The sequence below is a fragment of the Sceloporus occidentalis genome, unplaced genomic scaffold (genome assembly GCF_023333645.1).
Source record: "Sceloporus occidentalis isolate IW3139 unplaced genomic scaffold, rSceOcc1.0.p SCAF_76, whole genome shotgun sequence".
Taxonomy (NCBI): domain Eukaryota; kingdom Metazoa; phylum Chordata; class Lepidosauria; order Squamata; family Phrynosomatidae; genus Sceloporus; species Sceloporus occidentalis.
In genome coordinates this window covers 4,509,898-4,531,834 of record NW_028317056.1, presented here as the reverse complement: position 1 = coordinate 4,531,834, position 21,937 = coordinate 4,509,898, and the positions used below count along the sequence as shown (strand labels likewise).

General features: G+C 46.8%; 1 protein-coding gene across 1 annotated transcript; it reads left to right on the top strand.

The window, feature by feature from the left end:
- The first annotated feature begins 9,150 nt into the window (after positions 1-9,150).
- On the top strand, positions 9,151-16,962 carry LOC149285839 (calpain-15-like). The gene is made up of 12 exons (XM_089494941.1): positions 9,151-9,167; positions 11,775-12,930; positions 13,429-13,637; positions 14,000-14,183; positions 14,370-14,593; positions 14,700-14,825; positions 14,916-15,068; positions 15,442-15,603; positions 15,720-15,943; positions 16,226-16,398; positions 16,509-16,687; positions 16,785-16,962. Exons 1-12 carry the CDS (start codon positions 9,151-9,153, stop codon positions 16,960-16,962), a joined length of 2,985 nt encoding a protein of 994 aa, XP_089351067.1.
- Positions 16,963-21,937: the final 4,975 nt, after the last annotated feature.

The window sequence follows — 21,937 nt, the reverse complement described above, 5'->3', positions numbered from 1 at the left end:
ATTCTGACCTCCAGCGTGTACTCCAACCTCACCATTGACCAGTGGCACGCTAGGGAGATTGATTACCCATTAGGACAATCTGCCCCTGGTGTATTGATCTACCTCCCTAGGCCAGTATTGGGCACTGGTGTAAGCTGCATTATTTATTATGATGTTGATCCATTTGGAATTGATCAGCCCCACACCTGGTATCTAAAGACTTTCCGTTCCCTATTGTTCTGACCGCATGTCTCGATTAACGACAGAACGCAAGCTTTTAAGGGTTATGTGTGGGAGGTCTGCGTTTCATGCCTTTTACTTCGGTTTCCATAGGAGCAACGGGCCTTGAAGGAGCAGAACGAGGAACTTAATGGACAGATAATCAACCTCAGTATCCAAGGAGCCAAAAACCTGTTCTCCACAACGTTCTCCGACTCGCTGGCAGCCGAAATCAGCAGCGTCTCCAGGGACGAGGTAAGAGCTCAAGCTGGTGAACGATCTCTGGAGGTGCGTTACATGGAGAGAGAACGGTTCGTAGAGTACATAGCAAGGCGTGAGGAACGTTCCTGGGGTCTTCACAGGAAGGGGTAGAGGAAATAAAAAGCAAGGGAGATCAGCTGCTCCTTTTATTGCATTTGTGTTCTAACCATTAGAGTGCAGAAGTTCTATCAAACACAGATTATTTACTATGTCCCATAAGTTACAAAGAACTTGAGGAACATTTTACCTCCATTCGGATCACACCTGGAAATACGTGGACATGAGTGAAACATGGACATCTCCAACCTATGGTTTTGTCCTTGAATGGACCGCGTTCTCTGTATCATTTTACCATTTTCTTTATTTTTTTCCTGGCTCACTCCATTACCCCCTCTCACCCCACAGCTTATGGAAGCTATCCAGAAGCAGGAAGAGATAAACCTCAGACTACAGGACTACATTGACCGTATCATCGTGGCAATCATGGAGACCAACCCTGCCATCTTGGAAGTGAAGTAAGAATGTGAGAGGTAGCGGGAGGTGCAGAACTTTGGGACACCCCCTGGGGTGTCACAATCTACCAAACCAGGGGCAGAATTATGTAGTAAAGGTTACTTAGTAGCAGCAGGGGACCAATATATGCTCATGGGCCTCCAAGTTGTATCTCCAACCAGACAGAACATAGACCCAAAGTTCAGAGGGCAGCATATAGAGTATCGGGGAGGATAGGGAGCTGTGACGGTTTCTAGAAGAAGCATGGATTTGGGATTCTAGAACCTGGGTAGTCGGTGAGTTAAAATGTGGGGTGTTTTTATGGAAGTATGCCAAGAATCGCAGAGGCCAAAGCTTTGTCTAGGAACTATGTCACATGGGGTTGGGACAATGAAAATGGGATTCACGCCGACTTCTTCTCTCTACCGCAGAATGCAATAGCTCTGTGGGCCCCGTCATCGGGAGCAAGAATTACTGCCCGTGATCCCTGGTGCTGAGGAGGCAGATAAGAGTCCTGGAGACGCCCGGCACGCACAGCTGCACCAAACTGTTTTTTGGGGGGGTTTTGGAAGACGTTCACCTGGGGAGTGCACCGTTAGAAATGCAAACCTGCATCCCATTACTGTACAAGTTGTGAGAGCGAGAGCAGCGCGCATGGAAAACCATATCTTGGTATACGCTACGCACCTGAGACTGAGCGCGCGGGGACACTTTAACACTCCTGTATAGGACGCTGTACATGGCGATCGTTTTATTTCTCTCTCCCATTGGTTGCCGGTTGCGTCACCGATGCCCGGTTCTGTCGCCACCTGCTGGCTGAATTGAGTATTGTTTTTTACTTCGAAATCGGATGGCTATTTGTAAATGGAAAGAAATCACCACCTCTGCCCGTCTAATGCACAACGCGTTGTGTATGTGCGACCCACAACATCATGGAACAACTTTGTATAAATCACCGGTGTATAAAATCAGCGTTTTGGCCACTGGCGGTGAGCCTTTTGATTCTGAACAATACCGTTAAGCCTGTGTGTAGCATGATGGGAATATCAGATGATGTAGTAGATGAGCGCCAACATCCGGATGAGATGCATGTTGGGGGGGGGGGGGTGGAGATTACATGTGTTATGTTAGATATTTGGGAAATAGTAAAGGATTTGGTGCATCCGTGTACACGTGTGATACATACAGGTATGTGCTTAATTGTATGTTTGTATGCAGGCATACAATGGGAAAACTCCGGGCTGCAACTGCGTCTGACCCCCCTTACTCAATAAATGTTTTAATTTTTTGGGTGCTGCATCGAAAGCAAGGTTCAGCAAACTCCTGCCCTGCTCTACAACTCCCATTACCCCCAGTCAAAGATTGCCGGTCCATCGTAGTATTGAGACGATTACTATGTACAGTAAGCCGGTGGGGGTAATCCTCTCGCTCTGACACCCCCCCCCCCTTCTCACTCTTTTTTATACGCAGGCAAAATTTTCCCATTTTTAGATGCTTTTGAAGAACATTTCTATATATATATATATGTGTGTGTACGTATATAAGTACCTAAAAGATCTATATGTATGTATATTGGATAATCTGTAAATATTCCAAGGTATGAGAAGGGACTGGACATTGCCCTCTTGTATGACGCACTCCTGGAGATTAATTTAACCACGTCACGGTCTATTCGCTTTATATGTAATTCAACACGTGACATGTTTGACGAGTTGGAAGCCACATGCTGGAATGCGTGCTCTTTCCGATCACAGAATAATGAATTGTTTTGCTAAATTAATTTATTGATTGGAAGCTGGACTACAAATCACTTTTGCTTTAGTTTATTTTTTTTCCCCAAAATGTATTCTGTTTTATAGTTTTGTTTGTTTTTTTTATCTCCTTTTTTTTTTTCCTTTTCCGCTCACGGTTCATTCTGTTCTAACGGGCTTTTCACTAATAGCTGAGACTGTTCCTGATTTTATAATTTATCAGACAAAAAGAAAAAAAGATAATTTTAGGTATTTATTATAAGGAACTTGTACCGGATGGACCCCTCCTGGCTTAATCTTAACATTTTGTCTGGTACTTATTGGGAAGGAATCTCACAGACCCAGGTCCAGTGATCACAAATCAAGGTGAAGGAAAGAAAATACCAATTTATATGTAGAAAATTATATATTTGCTAACTTTACACCATTTCTATGCCTCTATACGGTCCGACTCTGACCCCCCTTCACCAATGCCGGCATTTATGCCCGTTCCATAGGCTTCCATGCTCTCGTAGCTGGGTTTATAAGCGAGGAATGCCCCGATCCACTGATTCCACTTCGGATCTTCTTCACCGCAAAATCTGCAAAAGAAAATTGAATTTACTGCACTTTTAAGGTTTACACCCAATTTCACTTCTTTCCCTCCACCGGGCGGCCGTCTCTTTCCTTGTAGGTTATCTGTCTCACCGTCTGCATTTACCAAAGGAATCATTTTCTTTTCCTCCAGAACTGGCAAAGAATCCTCTTCAGTACAAAAGACTGTTAATCTATCGCCAGTTGACGTAAAATAAAACCCTTAAAGATTCTATTCTACTTTTAATAAGAATATCAGTGTTAGATTTTTAGAATACAGAAGAAAAAAAAATGTATGATTTGGATTGTAAAAAAAAAATAAAAATGTTGAAGATTGTTTATTTTATTAATTGTTCAACAATTATAATAGGAGCGGTAACGTCACAAAAAAAAACAGAACCGGATCTTATAGGAAGGGGTGGAACCTCGCTGACTGACGACGCATGAAAGTAGATTGTCTGTGAAAAGATGACTATTGATCAATAACTTAGTTGATTATTCTGGAGATCATTTTCTTTGTGTATTTTCTGAAATTTCTGGTGAGAAATAAAAGCAATTTGATTGAAAAAAAAAAAGCAGCGTGTTGTGTTTTTTTTTTGTTTTTTTTTACGGAGCTTGATGGTTCGTTTTGGGTGTATATACCCCATTAATGCCAAGAAATTGTATCCTGTGGATTTGTAGCTTTAAAGAGCCTTTAAATCTTAAAATACCCAGGGGCTCCGCTGCCTAAATGGCTGGTCGGGCTGGATTAAGGGCTCCGGCCGCGTGCCCCTGTTGGGTAAGATCTGGTGTATGTGGCATGGTCTAGGGTGGACCTGGGTGGTCTTAGTCTGGCGCTGGTTGAGTGCATAAACCATGGATTCACCCCACACTACTCTGTTTTACCCGGATCATTTAGAAGTACTGGGCATGCCGACTGCAGCATCTGCTAGTACCCTGTAAAGGGGCAATATCAGGAACTGGGGCAGAGGGATGAGGGGGTAAAACATAGGCCCCCAAGGCTTTACGGTGAATGAGGGGGTACTGACCGGATCAAGGCATTTATCAAATTATTATTGCAAAGATTTATCCTGGCATTTAATTGCTGCATTCTACAGACACGTGAAAGCGAATGCCTAATTCCTCCCCAGCATGTTCTGCTGAACATGCCTGGATATAGGATTGATTGTAAGCTCATAAGACTAGCCCCCCCCCCTCTTTTGTGCTAAAGATTCTGATTATCTTATTGTAACTTTTTAATATTATATTGGACATTAAAGGTATTTTTTTATTTATTTAAATGTATTCCTTTTGGAACAGCGGTACGGAATCTGCTGGCGCTCTATGAATAGATTGTGCGCCATCCCTCCCCCGAAGAGAGAATTTGGTCTGACCCTCTTAAACTAGTCACCCGCGGTGGGGCAGTTTACATCACAAGTGACCGTTTTTCTCGGAAATCCAAAATCTTACTTTTCCTCGATGAAATGGGTTTATAAATTTAGTGCAAATAAAAATAAACACTTCTGATACATAGATGTCAATAATAAGCATTTAAAAAGTCTTGATGGAGCCACGCCTCAGCCACGCCTCTAACCACTCCCCCCAAAACGAAAAGACTCTTTGGCCATGTGAAATGTTGGCCCATAGGCTGTGGGGGGCTACACACTGATGTACCCCACAAAATTGAGGTGGATCTTGAGGTGCCCGATATTTTCACTTAATTCACCCAAAACTGCCCTGACCTCACTTTCTCACATTAGTTTCTCCAAAAAATCCCCGAAACAATTATCGCCCCTCCCCAATGTTGGACGTGCCGCAATGACGTGAAAGGTGGATAAACTACAACTCCCAGCGTGCTTTGTGAATTCACATTCAAGGCTGTGGAGGAACGTGCGTGTCGCGGGGCTTGTCGGAAAATGTAGTTCAAGAAGCGGCGCTTTTGCGTCAGTGTTCCAGCGGGTGGAGCTGCTGAGCAGCGGAGACCCGGAAATAGAGTCAAGGAGGAGGAAGCCGGGGGGAAGAGGAGCCGGCAGCGCCTGGACCGGTCCTGGCAGTCCTTACGGTAATTATTAAGGGTTACTAACGTGTTCCGGCCGCCGTTTCTTACGTTGGGTACGTTAAGCTGAGGTGAAGCAGTCCTGTGCAGTGACACTGGAAGCGAAGAGGTTAAAGGCTTCCCTCTTCATTCTGTATCTGAGCCTCCCCCTATTGCCCCGACTCCTCCCCACACCGTGTATGTCAGACCCCCATCATCTTGCGTGCACTCCGGGGGGACACCTGGTGTCTCCTGCACTTTCTAGGCTTTTATTGCCCCTTTTTGCCCCAGTGTCACCCCCTGCAGTGGTATTCTTATATGCCCCATTGCACTTTTATGGGACTCCTTTGCTGCTTCTTCTCAGTTTCATTCTCTAAACTCATTCCCTTGCACAGCGGAGACCCCCATTGTGTGCCAAAGACCTCCTAAACTGTGCATCATTAAGCACCCCTGCCTATGACACTGCTGCCTCATGGGGCAAAAGCCCTTATCTGGGCTGCCAGCTGGGTAAGAGTCCCCTGGCTGTGCAGCAGGTCCATTGGGTCAGAATCTCCCCACCTGTGGCTGCAGCAGAACCCCTCTGGTGATAATACCCCTGGCGGTGTCATTGTGTCAGAATCCCCCCACCTGTGTCCGGCTGCAGCCCGATTGGGCAAGAGAGTGGTGCCTTCTGGAGAAAGCCCCCTGACTGCTGCAGAACCCCCCTGGTGAGGATACCCCTGGCTGCATCACAATAGCCCCAGCAGAGGCTTTTTGGTGATCACGTCAAATGGCCAAACCAAAACTGTAGGTAGTGACGCTGGACGCGTTACTCGGAGGTGAAGTTCTAGGTGTGGCACTGTCGGCAGGCATGTTCTGCCGGTTGCCATTGTATCTGCTCCACATTTGGAACTTTGACCTAGGGCTGCTGTGATAAGTAGGCCGGGTGCACGCCGGGAGGTGTTATAAAGCACGCAGTGCTGCGTACATTAACATGAATCGCTATCGTTAGATGCCACGTCTGGAAACAAGGCGAGTCATTTTATTATCGCAGAAACCCCAGGTCTTAAAAGGTGTTTCGGGTGCAAAGTTTGAAAAGTGATCTTGGCAACCAATGGAATGGTCCAGCCACCTGGACAATTGCACGGTTGCTATGGTGATATCAATTTTCAAACTTCGTTATCCAAAGTATCCGTACGGATTTCCCCTCGTTTCATGCGTGAATGAAATCGCTCGCCCCGTTTCTTTTCTAGCGTCAGCCCCGGGTAGAGCATCGTAGCCCAGGAAGTGATCCAAAAGGATCTTGGAAATAGGGGATAAGTAGGGCCCACCGAGATTTAACCCTTATAGTGCCATGGGCATTTATTCTGTGTGTGTGTGTGTATATATATATATATATATATATATATATATATATATATATATAGTGCGTGCTGACACTTGTATCTTATACCGTGTGTCACCTCAAATACTTTGGATGGATTGATTATTTTTTTCTGATTGTTATGTCTGTATTTTAACACTCTGTATGCTGGCTTTTATGTATCGGTAATAGAAGATTTTGAACCAAGGTGAGGTAAAAAAACCTTTTTTTGGGGTGAAAGTAGCCTTTTGATCTAGTGCCGGAACGCGCTGTCAGGTGAGGCAGGAAGTGCGATAATCTGGTTATATAATAAGGATGGCGCTATTTCAAATCGGATGGCCCAGCCAATCAGGGAGCGTAAGACAAGTGCATGCTGGGGAATACCGACACAGCGAATTGAAAGTTACTGAACCAACGGGAAGATGTTAATACAACAAACGCATTTCTCTCTTGGTGAATAGAAAGTAATTTTTCCAGTTTGTCGGGAACTTAAAACAAGGATATTCCTTCCACTTAAAGGGTTAATTTCACCAAGCAGGATTAATTCCTGTTGCCCCTGGAATTCATTTAGGGCCCCATTTCTTACAGGGGGCCACGCTGTCCATTGCTTGCCGTCCATACGGTTGTGCCATTATAGGGTGCTCCTTATGGCGGGCCTCGAGTTCAGCTGGCCCGCCGAGGCATCTCGCTGACCCGGAATCTCCTTTATTGCTTTCTGGCAGGCAGCGAAAGGGTTAACGTGCTATTTAAAGATACAGGCACACCCTGGAACCCCAAAGCTGCTATTTTGAGATAAAGAGTTTTACAAACCGGAAGTGTAGAAACACCAGAGCAGGATGTATCTGCCGGTCGGTCGCCGTGTTTTAACGGGGGGGGGGGGATTCCTTCGGGGTATTTCCTCTCTGTCTCCGCTGCCGCGAGATAGAAGCGAAGACTTTGCTGGCAGATAAGACCCGATCAGCCGTCCGGTCTGCCCGTGTATCCTGTATACTCAGACCGCAAACCGTCCTGAATCGGGGTTAATGGAAAAAAGAAAATAATAATATTAATATAAATTGAGGGCGAGTTGGTGGCCACGAGGGGTCCTTCTTCCGCTTTTTTTTCCCCTGGGGTTTAAACAGAAGATAGAAATACCCTCGGCGTATATAATGCAAGTTTATCACCCGGTTATTAGCCGCCGGGTAATTGCTGGTGACATTAACCTTTCTGTGAATACGGCACACACACAATATTCGATTGCTCCGTAAATCCATAAAGAACTGCTAAACCCTATAGAGCCACCTATATATCTATCAGACATGCAATAAACGCTCAGCTAGCTATTGCGGCTGAATGCTGATCTCCGTTTATACGTCCCGTAGACGGCTCCTTAAAATATGCATTTGCCTCCCCCTATGTATATAAGCACATAATGTTCTCTGAAGCCCCAGGCGGGGTGCCATATCCACCGTGCCATCCACAGCGCAGATCAGCATTTAGTAGACACGTCCCCTGTGGCCAGCAGATTCCATGACCCACAGGCCAAGTTGCTTCTTATTTCCGCTCTCTCTATTACACGCACCTGGAAGACGTGTGATAGGAATTGGCCTCGCCGCTCCCTCCAGTTACGGTTAAAGGGAGAGCAATCCATAGAAACTCGCTATGAACGAAGCCGTCTTGCGGTATACCACCTCCATGCAATAATCGTGACGCCCGTTTAATTGGCCAATCGTCGGGTTAGGCTTCTCGGCAATGCAACGCTGGAAGCAGATCACGGGGAGCTATTTATATAGGGCTTTACATGTGTGTAATTCCATTCTCCCCAGTCACGTAATTACATATGAATGTGGCCCGACACGTTTATATTGCTGTGTCCTCCTATTACCCACAAAAGCGTTTGCTCCCCTTCGGTGTCACGGTGTCACCTGGGAGCGCAGGAAATTAGTAACCGGCTTTATGACATCACTCGTTTTTACTTGTACGTTAGCGTGATTCTGTGAAGGAGCGTTATACTTTATTCAGCATGCCCTCTTCTCTCTCCTTTTTCCCTTTCTCTTCATCCTCACGATCCCCCTGCTGACCCCATAGCTTTCTCTCCCTGCTTCCTCTCTGTGCTTAAGTCTTCTTTCCTTCTGTGACTCCTCTCCGCGTCCCTCCCTATCCACAGCTGTCTCCGGTCCTTCATCCGCCTTCCATCTCTCTGGTGATCTCCCTGGTCTCTCTCTCTCTCTTGGTCTCTCTCTCTCTTGGTCTCTCTCTCTCTCGGTCTCTCTCTCTCTCTCTCTCTCTCTCTCTCTCTGTCTCTCTCTTTTGCGAACACTGTTACCCTGTCTGTTTTCTCATGCCCGCCTGGGCTCTACCTGCGTGATAAGTTGTGAGATCGGACGTGGGTGGCACACATGGGGAGTTCGGCATCTTCTCTGGCCGCAGAGGGAACCCCAAGCCATGGCATTGTTGGCACGGCGTACTCCGGGCTCAGCCTGCTGGGCTGGCACAGGAGCGAGCCCCCGGGGGCAGTATGGCAGGGCACCTTCATCCCGATGTACCGGACGCACAGGTAAGACGGCTTGGGCTTAGCGCTTCTGTGTGTGTCTGATACCCATGCCGGCTCCTCTCCCCGACAATCCCAAAATGATCCGGCTTGCTTGGAATGTATTTTTGGGGGCGATGCTCCCTTTGCAATTAGGGGATCACTAACAAAACTCGGGTGTGTTGGCATGCTACGTGTATGATGATTTTAACTCCGGCTTAGCTGCCTCCGTGTGTGCTTTGTTGTAAGTAGCGATGTAGCCGCGTATTACGGAATCCCGAATACTGTCCGCTGTGTTCATCTACCTCGCCATCGATGTGCGGCGTTAACAAGAAACCTAATTCAAGGAAGAAAAACCAAGAAAATATGAACAGGATTCATACTCGGTGTACTAGAATTCTGCAGTCAGCTGGAAAGTGGGACGTCTGCATGCTTTAGTTTGCGTGTTTGATGTATTTCGCTATATGTTTTTTTTATATGCTCTCTGTCTGCGCTCGTCGGTCTCGCTTTGCTCTTGAGAAAGAGCTTCTTGCTCAACGAATACATGTAAAGTAACCGGTTTCCACTTAATTTACTCGTTCTTTATTAATATATATAATTATATATCCTAAGATATTAATATTTATTATAATATTAAGATTATTTTATTTACCACTGAATGACTCGTGCACTACCCCGGAGACACAAGGAAGCGATGAGCGCAGCGGGAAATTGCTTCCCTTCCACCCACATACAACCGTTCAAAAGTTTGGGCTCGCTTAGGATTTTCCTTGGCCATTAAAATAACATGAAGTGGATGAGAAATCCACCCCAGACGGGGTTAATGCTGTAAATGACTATTGTGGCTGGAAACGGCTGATTTTTTTTTTAATGGAATCTCTTCATAGGCGTACAGAGGCCCTTTATCACTCCCATCACTCCTGTGTTCCAGTGGCCCTTTATCACTCCCATCACTCCTGTGTTCCAGTGGCCCTTTATCACTCCCATCACTCCTGTGTTCCGTTGGCCCTTTATCACTCCCATCACTCCTGTGTTCCGTTGGCCCTTTATCACTCCCATCACTCCTGTGTTCCAATGGCCCTTTATCACTCCCATCACTCCTGTGTTCCAATGGCATGTTGTGTTCACTAATACAAGTTTAAGTTTAAAAGGCTAATTGATCATTAGAAATCCTTTTGTAATTATGTTACAGCCAGAAATGTCCTTGTTTTCCATGAAAACAGCTCTGTGACCCCAAACTTCTGAGCAGTAATGTGTATATACATTATGTATTTTGCGTATTGTTAATGTTACCGTCTATCCGGTAAGGCGGCTTCTGCAGGTAAACAAAGAGAAACTCCCTGAGGGTATTGGGCTTGTGGTGGGAATTAACCCTCTGTGCCCCGTGTAAGCTGCTATGATCCTATCTGATTAGATTGAGCCGTGAATTTGCTTGCGTTAGTAGAAAGTTATGATCGGCTGAGCCGTGGGCCGGGCCGGGCCGGCGTGTGGCCTCGGGGAATATTTAAGTCCTCTTTGTCTCAAAGTCTACAATTGTAACGCCTTCGCTAAACGGTATCTGTCATGGGAATAAAAAAGTGTGGTTCATGCATTGTATTTATTTTTGGTATGTGCCACGGTCACGCTAGCCATGGGTGTAAACATAGACGCAAAAGGTATTCAGTACAGGAGTATCCGGCCTGTCTCGTCTGTCTCTTATCAGACAGCACAGAATTCATTATTGATTTTTCTCCTCTCGTTGTCATTCTGCGCTCTCGCTGTATTAACACCTACAGCCATTCTTAAGGCTACACCATTTCTTGGTAGCAGGTAGATTACACTCTAACTTTTTTGGGGGGGGGGGGGGGGGGCTTTATGACCTGCTTTTTTCTAAAGGGTATGTATTAGAGAGTGATCAGTCCAGAACAAAGATCTCAAGGTAACGACAGTCTCAAGTTTACCCTAATTATTTGATGTTAATAATGTTATATTCTTATATTCTAAGCACCACTGCTCGATAGCAGCCAGTATCGTGGGCTAAAAGATTGGGAGATATAAACATTATAGAGAAATGCCAGCTGTTTGGGGTGTGATGGACATAAGATGTTTTCTGGTAGAAGGCAAACCTGAGGGGGGGGGCAGGGGGATGAAGAAATCTGCAAAAAAGAATCCTAAATTTTCCCCTCTTAGAATCTGACAGGAGATAAGAATCATTCAGTCTATGTATTCTGCTTACTTAATGCTGCTCAGATGATCTGTATTATTAAGATGCCTGCAAACCTTTACTAGTCTTGCTGAAGCTTAGGCTTGCTTGCAGATCCTCTGGGGCGGTCCTCTGACCTCCCAACGTGGGGCAGGACATTGTGCCCCACCCACATCTCAGCTGGTTCCTCCCTATGATCGGGCGCCACCCCCAGCTCTCACTTATGAATGGAAGGGGGTGGTTCCCAGTAAGATTAATAGTCAACTCTGGCTATGTTCTTTTGCAAATAGAGCCACTAAATATACCCAATTTGACTAAGTTCTCCCTCATTCTCCAAGCTTGCTAATAAAAAAAGAGTATGCTTGTCCCTGTGTCTTCCTCGCTACTGCTGTCCTTCTCTCCGGCTTCACTCGTTCCAGCCTCACGTCTTCTTTCGCCTCTTTTGTCTTTAGGCTTCCGGTCCCCATGGATGCTGCCGCCTCCTGTGGGGGGGAATGGTCGTGCTGCCGATGCACCTTCTTGAATCCTCACGGGCAGCGCCACTGCTCGATCTGTGAAGCTCCACGAAACCAGCCGGATCTCAACCAGATCCTTCGACTAAGTTCTGCAGAGCAGCGCTGGTCGTGCAGCCGTTGCACCTTTTCCAATTTCACCTCTTCTAACCCTTCGCCTCCCTCCACTGGCTGCCAGGTCTGTGGCTTTTTGCCACCGGTTCCGGTTCCTAATGGTGTACCTCGAGCGCTGCGAGAGGAGCCGATATCCCCTACTAGAGACGCTGAACCGACAGACGCTCCTGCCTCTCTTGTCCCTTCCGTAATAACTGGGGGGTGGAGTTGTCCTCGCTGTACCCTCCATAACACACCTGTGTCCAGCTCTTGTTCAGCGTGTGGGGGACCACGTAAATTGTCCCTGCCCAAAATCCCACCGGAGGCTTTGGTGGTTCCAGAAGTCCTACCACCACCTGCTGCCTTCCAGGGCTCCGAGGAACAAGCCACCCCACCACTCCGTGAACCTGATTCCCCCCGACCTCTGCCAGCTTTGCCACTTTCTCCTGGGCCCCATAACGTCCCTGTTCCTAGAAGCAGGAGGGAGGTGGCCCCTGATAATCCACTTTCCCCGACCCCTGCTGCGCCAAGCCGTCTTCCTAAGCGACTGAGTGTCCTTGAGGAGGAGCTGACCCCTTCTGAACCTTCTCCAGCGTCTGTAGAGCCACAAAGTCCGGACTCCAGTTGGCCATGTGGGAAATGCACCCTGAGGAACCTAGGCAGTGCAAGCAGATGTCGGGTCTGCGGGGCAGTGCGTGGCAGTGAGAGTGAACCCGGGCAAAACGGAGGACAGGGTCTGCCATCACCTTCCAGCACATCGGCCCTCCCGACACCAACTCCGCGCAGGACGGAATGGGCATGTCCAGCCTGCACCCTGCTAAATGCCAGCGGGTCGACCCACTGCGCAGCCTGCCACACACCTCAGCTCTACGTGGCTCAGCACCGCATGCGTGGCGGCCGAATGCTGCGGCGCAGGGAGAGCGTCAGAGTGGAGCAGCGAAGACAGACTGACGAAGTAGAGGCCAAGGAGCTGTGGGAAAGCATCGTGAGCTTCTGTCAGGAGGTGAGTGCAAAATAAAATAAAAAAGGGTCATTTAACCATTAAATATAAAAATTAAAAAGAAATTCCATTGCTGGCCAGACCTGCTTTATTCTCTTGTCTGGTGAGGACATCGCATAGACCTGGGCTGTCCAACCTATGGCCCTCCAGCTGCTTCAGGACTACATCTCCCATAATGCTCTTTCAGCTAAGGGGCTTGGCTGAGGAGTATGGGAGATGTAGTCCTGCAGCAGCTGGAGGGTCGCATAGACCATTACATTTGGATATTCGTTTGGATTGATCATAAATGCCATCTACTTATCTTATTTCCCCCCTTTCTTCGCGTGTCAGACATATCTACTTGTCCTCTTTCCTTACAAATGCAGAACTCTCCCAACACCAGAATGCTCCCATTTCACTCGGCACCTAACCTCGTACTCTCATTTTCACCCTTCTCTCCCACCTGTCCGTCCATCGTACATCCTCTCCTGACAGTTGTCCTCTTACCTGTCCCCATCCCAGAACAGGATGAATTTTGTGGATGACAGCTTCCCTCCCGGCCCTCGGTCGGTGGGATTCCCCGAGTCGGACAGCGTTCAGCAGAGAGTTAAGCAGTGGCTTCGGCCACAAGAGATAAACTGTAGCGTCTTCAAAGACCGCATGGTGAAGTGGACGGTTTTCCGAACGCCGCGTCCTTCTGACATCCTTCAGGGTCTTCTTGGAAACTGCTGGTAAGAACATGTAGACTTAGGGGCTCAAGATTTAAGGGTGGACCGAAGAATTATGGTTTCGGGCAAGCGTTACTTTTTTCCCACCAATTGAACGAGGTGGATAGGTAGACGATAAAAAACATAAGCGGGGGATGACAGGAACTGGGACAATAAATAAATAGTGTTAGAGGAAGGGGGAAAACGGGAATGAATGGGAGAAGTTGGAGAACCGAGGACATGGAGTAGAAGTGGTGATGACCCAACAAAGAAACCGCTTGTTGTGAATGTAAACAGGACGATGTTTGTTTGTGGCAAGCGGTGGAGTGAAGGATACGTATGTCCATAAGAGATGTTGCAGGAATAATGTGTACGCGCACTCCCAGGTTTCTGAGTGCCTTGGCTGTGCTGGCCGAGAGACCGGAGCTGGTGGAAAGGGTGATGATAACCAGGACCATCTGCCCAGAGGGGGCCTACCAGGTGCGGCTATGCAAGGACGGGACGTGGAGCACCGTTCTGGTGGATGATATGCTGCCTTGTGATGAAGCTGGATATCTGTTGTTTTCCCAGGTTGGTGAAATTTAAGAGTATGTCCTCTCTTACTGAATATGTTGGTAAAAGTGTATGGTCAAAAAAGGTGAAACTGTATAATTTCTTTTGTATAAAGATCAGTTACGTCAACCAGCCTCCATGGGATGACGTGAATAAAAGTGTCTTGTTTCTTTGCTAAACACGTTTACTTATCTCCATGCGCAGGCCCAAAGGAAGCAGCTCTGGGTGGCTCTGATCGAGAAGGCCCTGGCAAAGCTTCACGGCTCGTACTTTGCCCTGCAGGCTGGGCGAGCCATAGAGGGTCTCGCCACGTTGACGGGAGCCCCTTGCGAGAGCCTCATGTTGCAGGTCAGCTCCACCAACCCGCGAGAGGAGACCGTTGACACCGACCTCATCTGGGCCAAAATGTTAAGCTCGAAAGAGGCAGGGTACGAAAAATAAGTTTTTGCGTTGGTTGGCCTGCTCCGTACCTGTGTGCAGGTGGAAAAGTTGCCTCTTTACTTATGTGTAATGTTCTTTGGTGCTTACATTCAGGTTCCTGATGGGCGCGTCCTGCGGAGGAGGAAACATGAAGGTGGATGACGCGGCGTACGAGAGCATGGGACTAAGACCTCGGCATGCCTACTCCATACTGGACGTGCGGGATGTCCAGGGCGTCCGGTAAGTTATGTTGTAAGAGGCTGTACGGTTTATCGCCGGTCTCGCGTGCAGCGCCTTTGAGTTACTTTATTTATTTTTTTTTCTCTCCAGTCTGCTCCGTTTACGGAATCCCTGGGGTCGCTTCTCTTGGAACGGGAGCTGGTCGGATGAATGGCCTCTGTGGCCAGCACCGTTAAAGCATGATCTAATGCCACATGGGAGCAGCGAGGGGGTCTTTTGGATGGAGTACAGTGACTTTATCCGGTGAGTATCGGGGTGCAGCGCAGGATACCCCATACAAGGGGAGTCCTGTCTGATCTTTAATTGAAAAAGAGCTCTTTCTAGCAATCAGATGGTTAATCTCTGTAATGGCAACACTGTAAGTAAACTTTTTCTTGTTTCCTCGTCCTTTTTTCCCTATCTCTCTCTCTCTCCTCATTTCTCTCTTTCCTTTGCAACTGTTTCCTCGTTTATGTATCCAATTTCCTGTTTGAACTTCCTTGTCACCCCACTTATCCCCTTTCATGCTACAAAACCGCTTTTTCTCCTGCATGCCCTTTGTCTCTATCTCTGTATTCCTCTCTCTTACTGCCCTCTGTCTGTCTTCCTTCCTATTTCTTCTTCCTCCCTCCCCCAGGTATTTTGACTCCGTGGACATATGCAAGATCCATACAGACTGGCACGAAGTTCGAGTCCAGGGCACCTTCCCTAACAAAGCGTCTGTTCCGGTGACGGTAACGTCTCTCACGGTGGTGGAGCGCACAGCCCTTGAATTCTCGCTGTTTCAGGAAGGCAGCAGGTGGGTGGCGCAGAAGATAAAGGGCTCCGACGGTTCTAAAATATTTCCGTGACTTGGGTATTTTGCAAAAGGTAATGTTGGTGGGGGAATTTAGACAAAGTCTTCCTTTCCCGCAGGCGTTCTGACACCGTGGACAGCCACCTTCTAGATCTCTGCATTATGGTGTTCCGAGCGTCTCACGATGCTGGGGGGAAGGTGACGCTGGGTCGGCTCATGGGCCACAGCAAAAGGGCTGTGAAGAAGTTTGTGGGATGTGACGTGATGCTGGAGCCGGGAGAATACGCCGTCGTCTGCTGCGCGTTCAATCACTGGCAGACCGTTGTGGCGCCCACTGTTCAGGGTGAGCAAATACCTCGGGTGCCCTCTTTAAATTAAGCGGGCAGGTGGCCCCAGGTCTCGTAAGTAAATAACATAGGCAGGGAGTATATGATAGACTGAACCTTGTTGCATTGTGTGGGAAATGTTGCAGCCAGAAAATTGGATGCCCGTGTTAGGGGGGGGCACCCGGTACTGGGAGCGCCTCGGGCACCACAGAAAAAAACGGTTGGCACATTTAGAGCCAGATACAAAAAGCCAAGACCGTCTAAAAACATCTATGTAAATAGAAACGTTGTTTTTTCAGCTTCCAGTCCCACGGGTAGCGGTAACAATCGCCGCTCAGTCTCCGATCCCATGGGATACATCCTGGCCATCTACAGCTCGCGCTTGGTCATGGTGGAGCAGGTGGAAGCGCAGCCCACGACGCTAGCGGACGCCATCATCTTGCTGACTGAAGACAAAGGAGAGCGACACGAGGTAACGCTCAGGCTGATGGAGTGCAGCGCTCACCCGTTCTTTATTCAGCCGGCGTGAAGTTTGGAGACGTTTCTCCGGGGCGCTGACTTCTCCTCTGCCCTCTCCTTCAGGGTCGTGAGGGAATGACCTGCTACTACCTGACTCACGGCTGGGCAGGACTCATAGTCGTCGTGGAAAACAGACACCCGAAATCTTTCCTGCACATCCAGTGCGACTGCACGGACAGCTTTAACGTGGTGTCCACCCGAGGCAGCCTGAAGACCAGCGACAGCGTGCCGCCCCTGCACAGGTGAGCGCCATGGATCCCCCAACAACCCCCCCATCCTGCACTCCTAATTCCTTCCTTTTACGTCCTGCTGTTTTTACTGTTTTTCTTCCGTTTTCAGGCAGGTGCTGGTCATCTTGTCTCAACTGGAGGGCAATGCTGGCTTTTCAATCACCCACCGCCTAGCTCACCGGAAGGCCAACCACGCTCTTCTTAACGACTGGGTGCCCAATAAGGCTACGCACAGCCCCCCGCTGTCCCCCGAGGTGTCCGGGCTCCATGGCCCCCGTCCGCTCTGACGCCTGGTGCCGGGACGTAGCCCCTGGACAGCCAACGGCGGAGCCCAGGTACTTTTGGGAGCACTTTACAGACTAACTCTTCCCGAAAAGATTACACTTGAAATCTCCTCAGGACTTTATTCCTGCGTGGACAGGGACCCCCGAAGTCCCGTCTACACCAAGCTCCCACCCGAGCATCCTACTGGCTATGAAAAACCACATTAAAAACTCTAAAAAAAAAAATACTTCTGTGAAAGCCACCCCTTCTTGGTCTCCATCATCGAAAGGGACAATTAATAATTTTTTTGTTTTTTCTTTTAAAAAATCTTGCGACACTCCATTCTGGTCTATTTTTATTATTATTATCTTCTTGCAGTGCCTCGACAGCTTTCTCAAAGAGAAGTTTTTATTTTTCCCCCGAAAGGATGAATGCTGACCGACCTGCGTTTTTTAATTTAAAGGTAGCGGATACATTACGGCGTCCTCTGGGCCCGGCAACGAGATAATTGCCATTAAAAAATAATAATAAACATATTTTTCTATGAGTTAAGTAACCCCCCCCCCCCACCTCATTAAGGTTAGAATAATGATATAGAAGCTCCAGAAACCTCCTGAGCGCGTAGTTTGATTGTAAATGTTACTGCTCCGTCTCCGCAGAATATCCAAATCAATTTAATTTTTTTTTAAAACTTTATTTTTAACAAATTGTGTAAATGTTGATATGCCTATGCATTTTGCAAACAGGGTACGCGTGGAAGGGAAGCATGGCTATCGGGGAAACATGCTTTTATTTTAACTAAACCAATAACGACTTGTGATGCCTCTCATTTATGACCTGGAACAGGGAACTTGAGGCACCCTCGTTTTCTTTGGGCAAGAATAAGGTGGCTGCTGGCTGTGCATTATGGGAGCTGTAGTCCAGAGAAGCCTGCCGACCCCTGCTTTTTACATTCTGCTATATCACGGAGCGTATGTTTTGTGAAAGACATGAAACTGGTTACAGTCGCTAGGGAAAAGGTCATCATTTTACTGAAAATAAGGTTTTGTGTTTTGATTTTTTGATTTTTTTTTTTTTGTTGTTTTTATTCTATACGACTGTTCAAAAGTTTGGGGTCACAGAGCTTTTTTCATGGAAAACAAGGACATTTCTGGCTTTGACATAATTGCAAAAGGGTTTCCAACTATCAATTAGCCTTTTAAACTTAAACTTGGATCAGCGAACACAACGTGCCATTGGAACACAGGAGTGATGGGAGTGATAAAGGACCGTTGGAACACAGGAGTGATGGGAGTGATAAAGGGCCTCTGTACGCCTATGAAGAGATTCCATTAAAAACCAGCTGTTTCCAACTACAACAGCCATTTACAACATTAACCCCATCTGCGCTGGATTTATCATGCATTTCATTCATTTTAATGGACAGAATTCTGCTTTTCTTTCATACACAATGAACTTTCTAAGTGACCCCATACTTTTGGAAGGTAGTATATACATCCCTGCAATGCTAGGCGGTAACACCAGGTAAGCAGAGGACTTGGGCATTCATTTAAGAAACATTAGAAATAATCTTCTGCAAAATTATACAATTTTTTTTTTATTTTTTTTTACAGCCAATCATCCACACCTCGTTACGCTTCTTAAAGGGACCCTGCCGTGTAAATGTGTGATTTAACCTCCTAGAATTATCTATACATTTTTCTGCTAAATACATAATTATTTAGATAAAATGTTTTTTCAGGGTGTCTGCAGGCACGGAGAGGCACCAGGACACAAGCAAAAAAATATATATATATTTTGGGAGATTATTTTACATTTTTACTCGATACGGATCTTTAAATGTTTTTAGCCAAATTGCGCTAAAATATTTTGTTTAAAATCTTTTTGGCTAATATCTGATAAACAGTAATAGGTTTTGTGAACTGAAATGATGACCGTTCCGTCTTAAGATCTTCCGGTGAATTCCGGTGGCAGCTCTAAAGAAATCCTTAGTTACCCTATAAGCTTTTTAACAACTTTTTATTCCTCCCCGGAAGACTTGGCCTGTTGGCTACCTCCATGCGCACAAAAAAATATGGACAAGCTTAATAATAATAATAATATGTTCGTTAAAGAACAGGGAAGGGGGTTGTTGGGAAGATGCTTCGGTAATCTATTTAGCGCTGCTCGTGGACTGCTTACCCCCTTTAGTAGTTTTGGCACGGGGGTGGGGGGTTAACTACCCCGAGATGTCTTGCTTCTCTGGCCAAGGACCCCTCGGAATGTGTCTTAGTCTTGTTGATTCTTTCTGAAATGTACCTATGAAGGTGTAGGGGGTATCTGTGGACCCCGCGTCACCCTAGGGTTAGGGCTTCCCCCTGGCAGCTTGCTGTTGCTGTGATATAGCAGCCCTTTTTTTATGTTTGGGGTAAGGGGGGGGGGGGTTGTGTTTTCCGTCACGCTTCTGGTCTCAGGGAAAGAAAAGCTGGTTATTCACGTCTGGGGTTAACCGTTTCCTCCCTGCACGCCTTAACATTCGTGAAATACACTGGTTCTGTTTTGTGCTGTGTCCATGTCTGTAGCTGTCCGTCCCTGGACGGTGATCGAAGTTATCTTTACCCAAAACGTCATGGCAGGGTTGGGCTTTACAGGGTCCTTAAGAAAAGTGTCCGGGAGGATTTTTGGAGACCCCCAGTCTGTAAATGGGTAATGTTTACATCTTAAGAAGCTGCTATACTCTGAGTGTTTTTAGCGTTCAGTGTCATTTTGGGTTCTGCAGCCAGGGGGCGCCATCCTCAAAGAAAATGGTCACTTTGTTCCCATATTTTCCCTAATTGCCATTGTTTTGCCTTTAAACGTCACCTTTACATTTTATATACATATGTGCATTTATTTTATATAATGGGAAGTAACAATCCCATTGCTTAGCATGTCTCGATCCATACGTCATCACCCAGAATCCTCCGCTCCTTACGTTTTCCAGTTTAACCCCTTCATGACAAACCCCGTTTTTGTTTTGTCCTTAAGGGGTTAAGAGCATCACCAGACTGGGACCAGTGCTGTCTTAGGAGCGTTGTATTCTTTTATAGAATTAACTCTTACAAATCTTGTTTCAACTTTCTGTATCGGGTGAGGGTGTCGTTATACGCATTAATTTAAAGGACATTTAATCGTGTAAGTATTTGTGCTGCATCTCCTTTACTGGAGTGTGTGTATGTATATATTTATTTATATATATATATATATATATATATATATATACTTGCAGTTACCTTTACTATATGCTGTCAATGTAATGTCTAATCTGGTATAGGAATGTCTTTCGAGTTTTTATTTTCCTAATGTATTTTTTTTTATTTTTACATATCCCCTTTTTAATGTGTGGGACCTGCTGGCATATGAAGGGTTAAACCCTAAATAGAATACGTTTTTTTTGTTTGTTTTTTTTTTTTTTGACGGCGTCTGGCCTGGCTGTACAGACGGCAAACACAGAATTTGATCGGCCGTCGTTTTTAGAATAATCATGATCCGTTTTAATGTTTGCGGAAGTAAATCGGGGAGTTTGCGTGGTACAAAATTATCTCGTTCCCTAAACACAAAAATCTATTTTTACTCCCCAAATCTGTCTACTGGGGGGGGGGGGGGGGTCGTCTCTGGCCTCTTTGCCTGCCACAACTGGGAATTATTTGAAAAACCTGTATATATTGTTGATCTGTAATAAAAACAGAATGCTATTTTATCAGCTTATATACTCAGATTGTATAGATAGTAAAAATCAGGGTGCCCTGCACCCCCATCTCAGGTTCTATCGGACCAAATAAAGATTTTGTTTTTTAAAAGATGCGTTTTGACTCGTATTTGGGTGTGAAATGGTCTCGGCGAGGGGTGGGTGACGGCGATAGTTCCTGCGTGCGCTCAGGAGGAGTTCTCTTTACGTAAAACGCTGCTGGGACATGTCGTTGAATTAAAATAATTTCTTAAATGAAAAGTAAAACCCCTCAGGCTGCGGGGACACAATGTCCTTGGTAGGTTGCCACAAGGGCTAATTGAGGAAAGTTGGGGGGCCATCACTTGTCTGGAGTGCCCCCCCCCAAACATGCGGCCCATTTCCCTGTTCATAAATTGCATACAGAAAAGGACCGGGCCGTGGGTTTGAATGCATCTAATATCTGAGATGGGTTTTTAGTCTGCTGGTGTTTGAGTTCCTCCTGAATTCCGTAGAACCCCGCAGGTCACCATAAATGAAACCAAATTCTCCTCGGGATCCAAGAAATGTTCCAAGACTTTGTTACCGTTGGGTTACGTCCGGTTCCCCTAATTTATTCTCCCTAGGTGGCAACCCTAAGCTCTTGCCTTCAAGCTGCCAAGGGGAACTTCTTTTGGGACCAACGTCCATGGCTGAGCCCCGCGTTGGAGAGTTATCCGGGGCAATCATAGAATAATTTTTTAAGCAGCAGACCTCGGAACGTTGGTGAACTTTACATAATATGATGCGTCTTGGAAAGGAGAGGAAGAAGCAGATTGGAGAAGGAGCGGGGAGACCGTCGTCGGATTAGGATTGGCCAGCGTGTGTTACGGAGTGTTATGAGGCAGACACGGGGTCCGGACCAGGGTAAGAGAGACTAGGGGTACGCGAGACCACCGCTCGCAGGGTGCAGCAGACGGAGATGCGTCCTCTCTGTCTTAAAGCGATGCCTCTCCACGTTGTCTCCTCGTGAAAACAGATTTCGAGTCAGAAGCCTCTGTCATCTTCGATTACGCTCCGCGCGAGAGACGGCCAGCTGGAGTGAGCCGCGGAGGGCAGGACACATGGGCTAATTTTATATTTATGTAATAAAGCTGTGAGTTATGATGCTAAATCTCCGGGTATTTATGGAAAGGACGGAATATTAGTCTTTGTCAAAAAAGACTGTTTTGTTGCGATGTGTCGGTCGGCGTTGGATACACAATTTGTCGCACTTTTGCTGGAAGGTATTTTCTGCGGACTCCATCTGGGGCCCGACTGCCCCCTCCCCCACC

Coding starts and splice junctions, on each gene's coding strand:
- LOC149285839 (XM_089494941.1), top strand. Junction 14,184..14,369: donor GATATCTGTTGTTTTCCCAG/GTTGGTGAAATT, acceptor CTCCATGCGCAG/GCCCAAAGGAAGCAGCTCTG. Junction 14,826..14,915: donor CGGGATGTCCAGGGCGTCCG/GTAAGTTATGTT, acceptor TTTTCTCTCCAG/TCTGCTCCGTTTACGGAATC.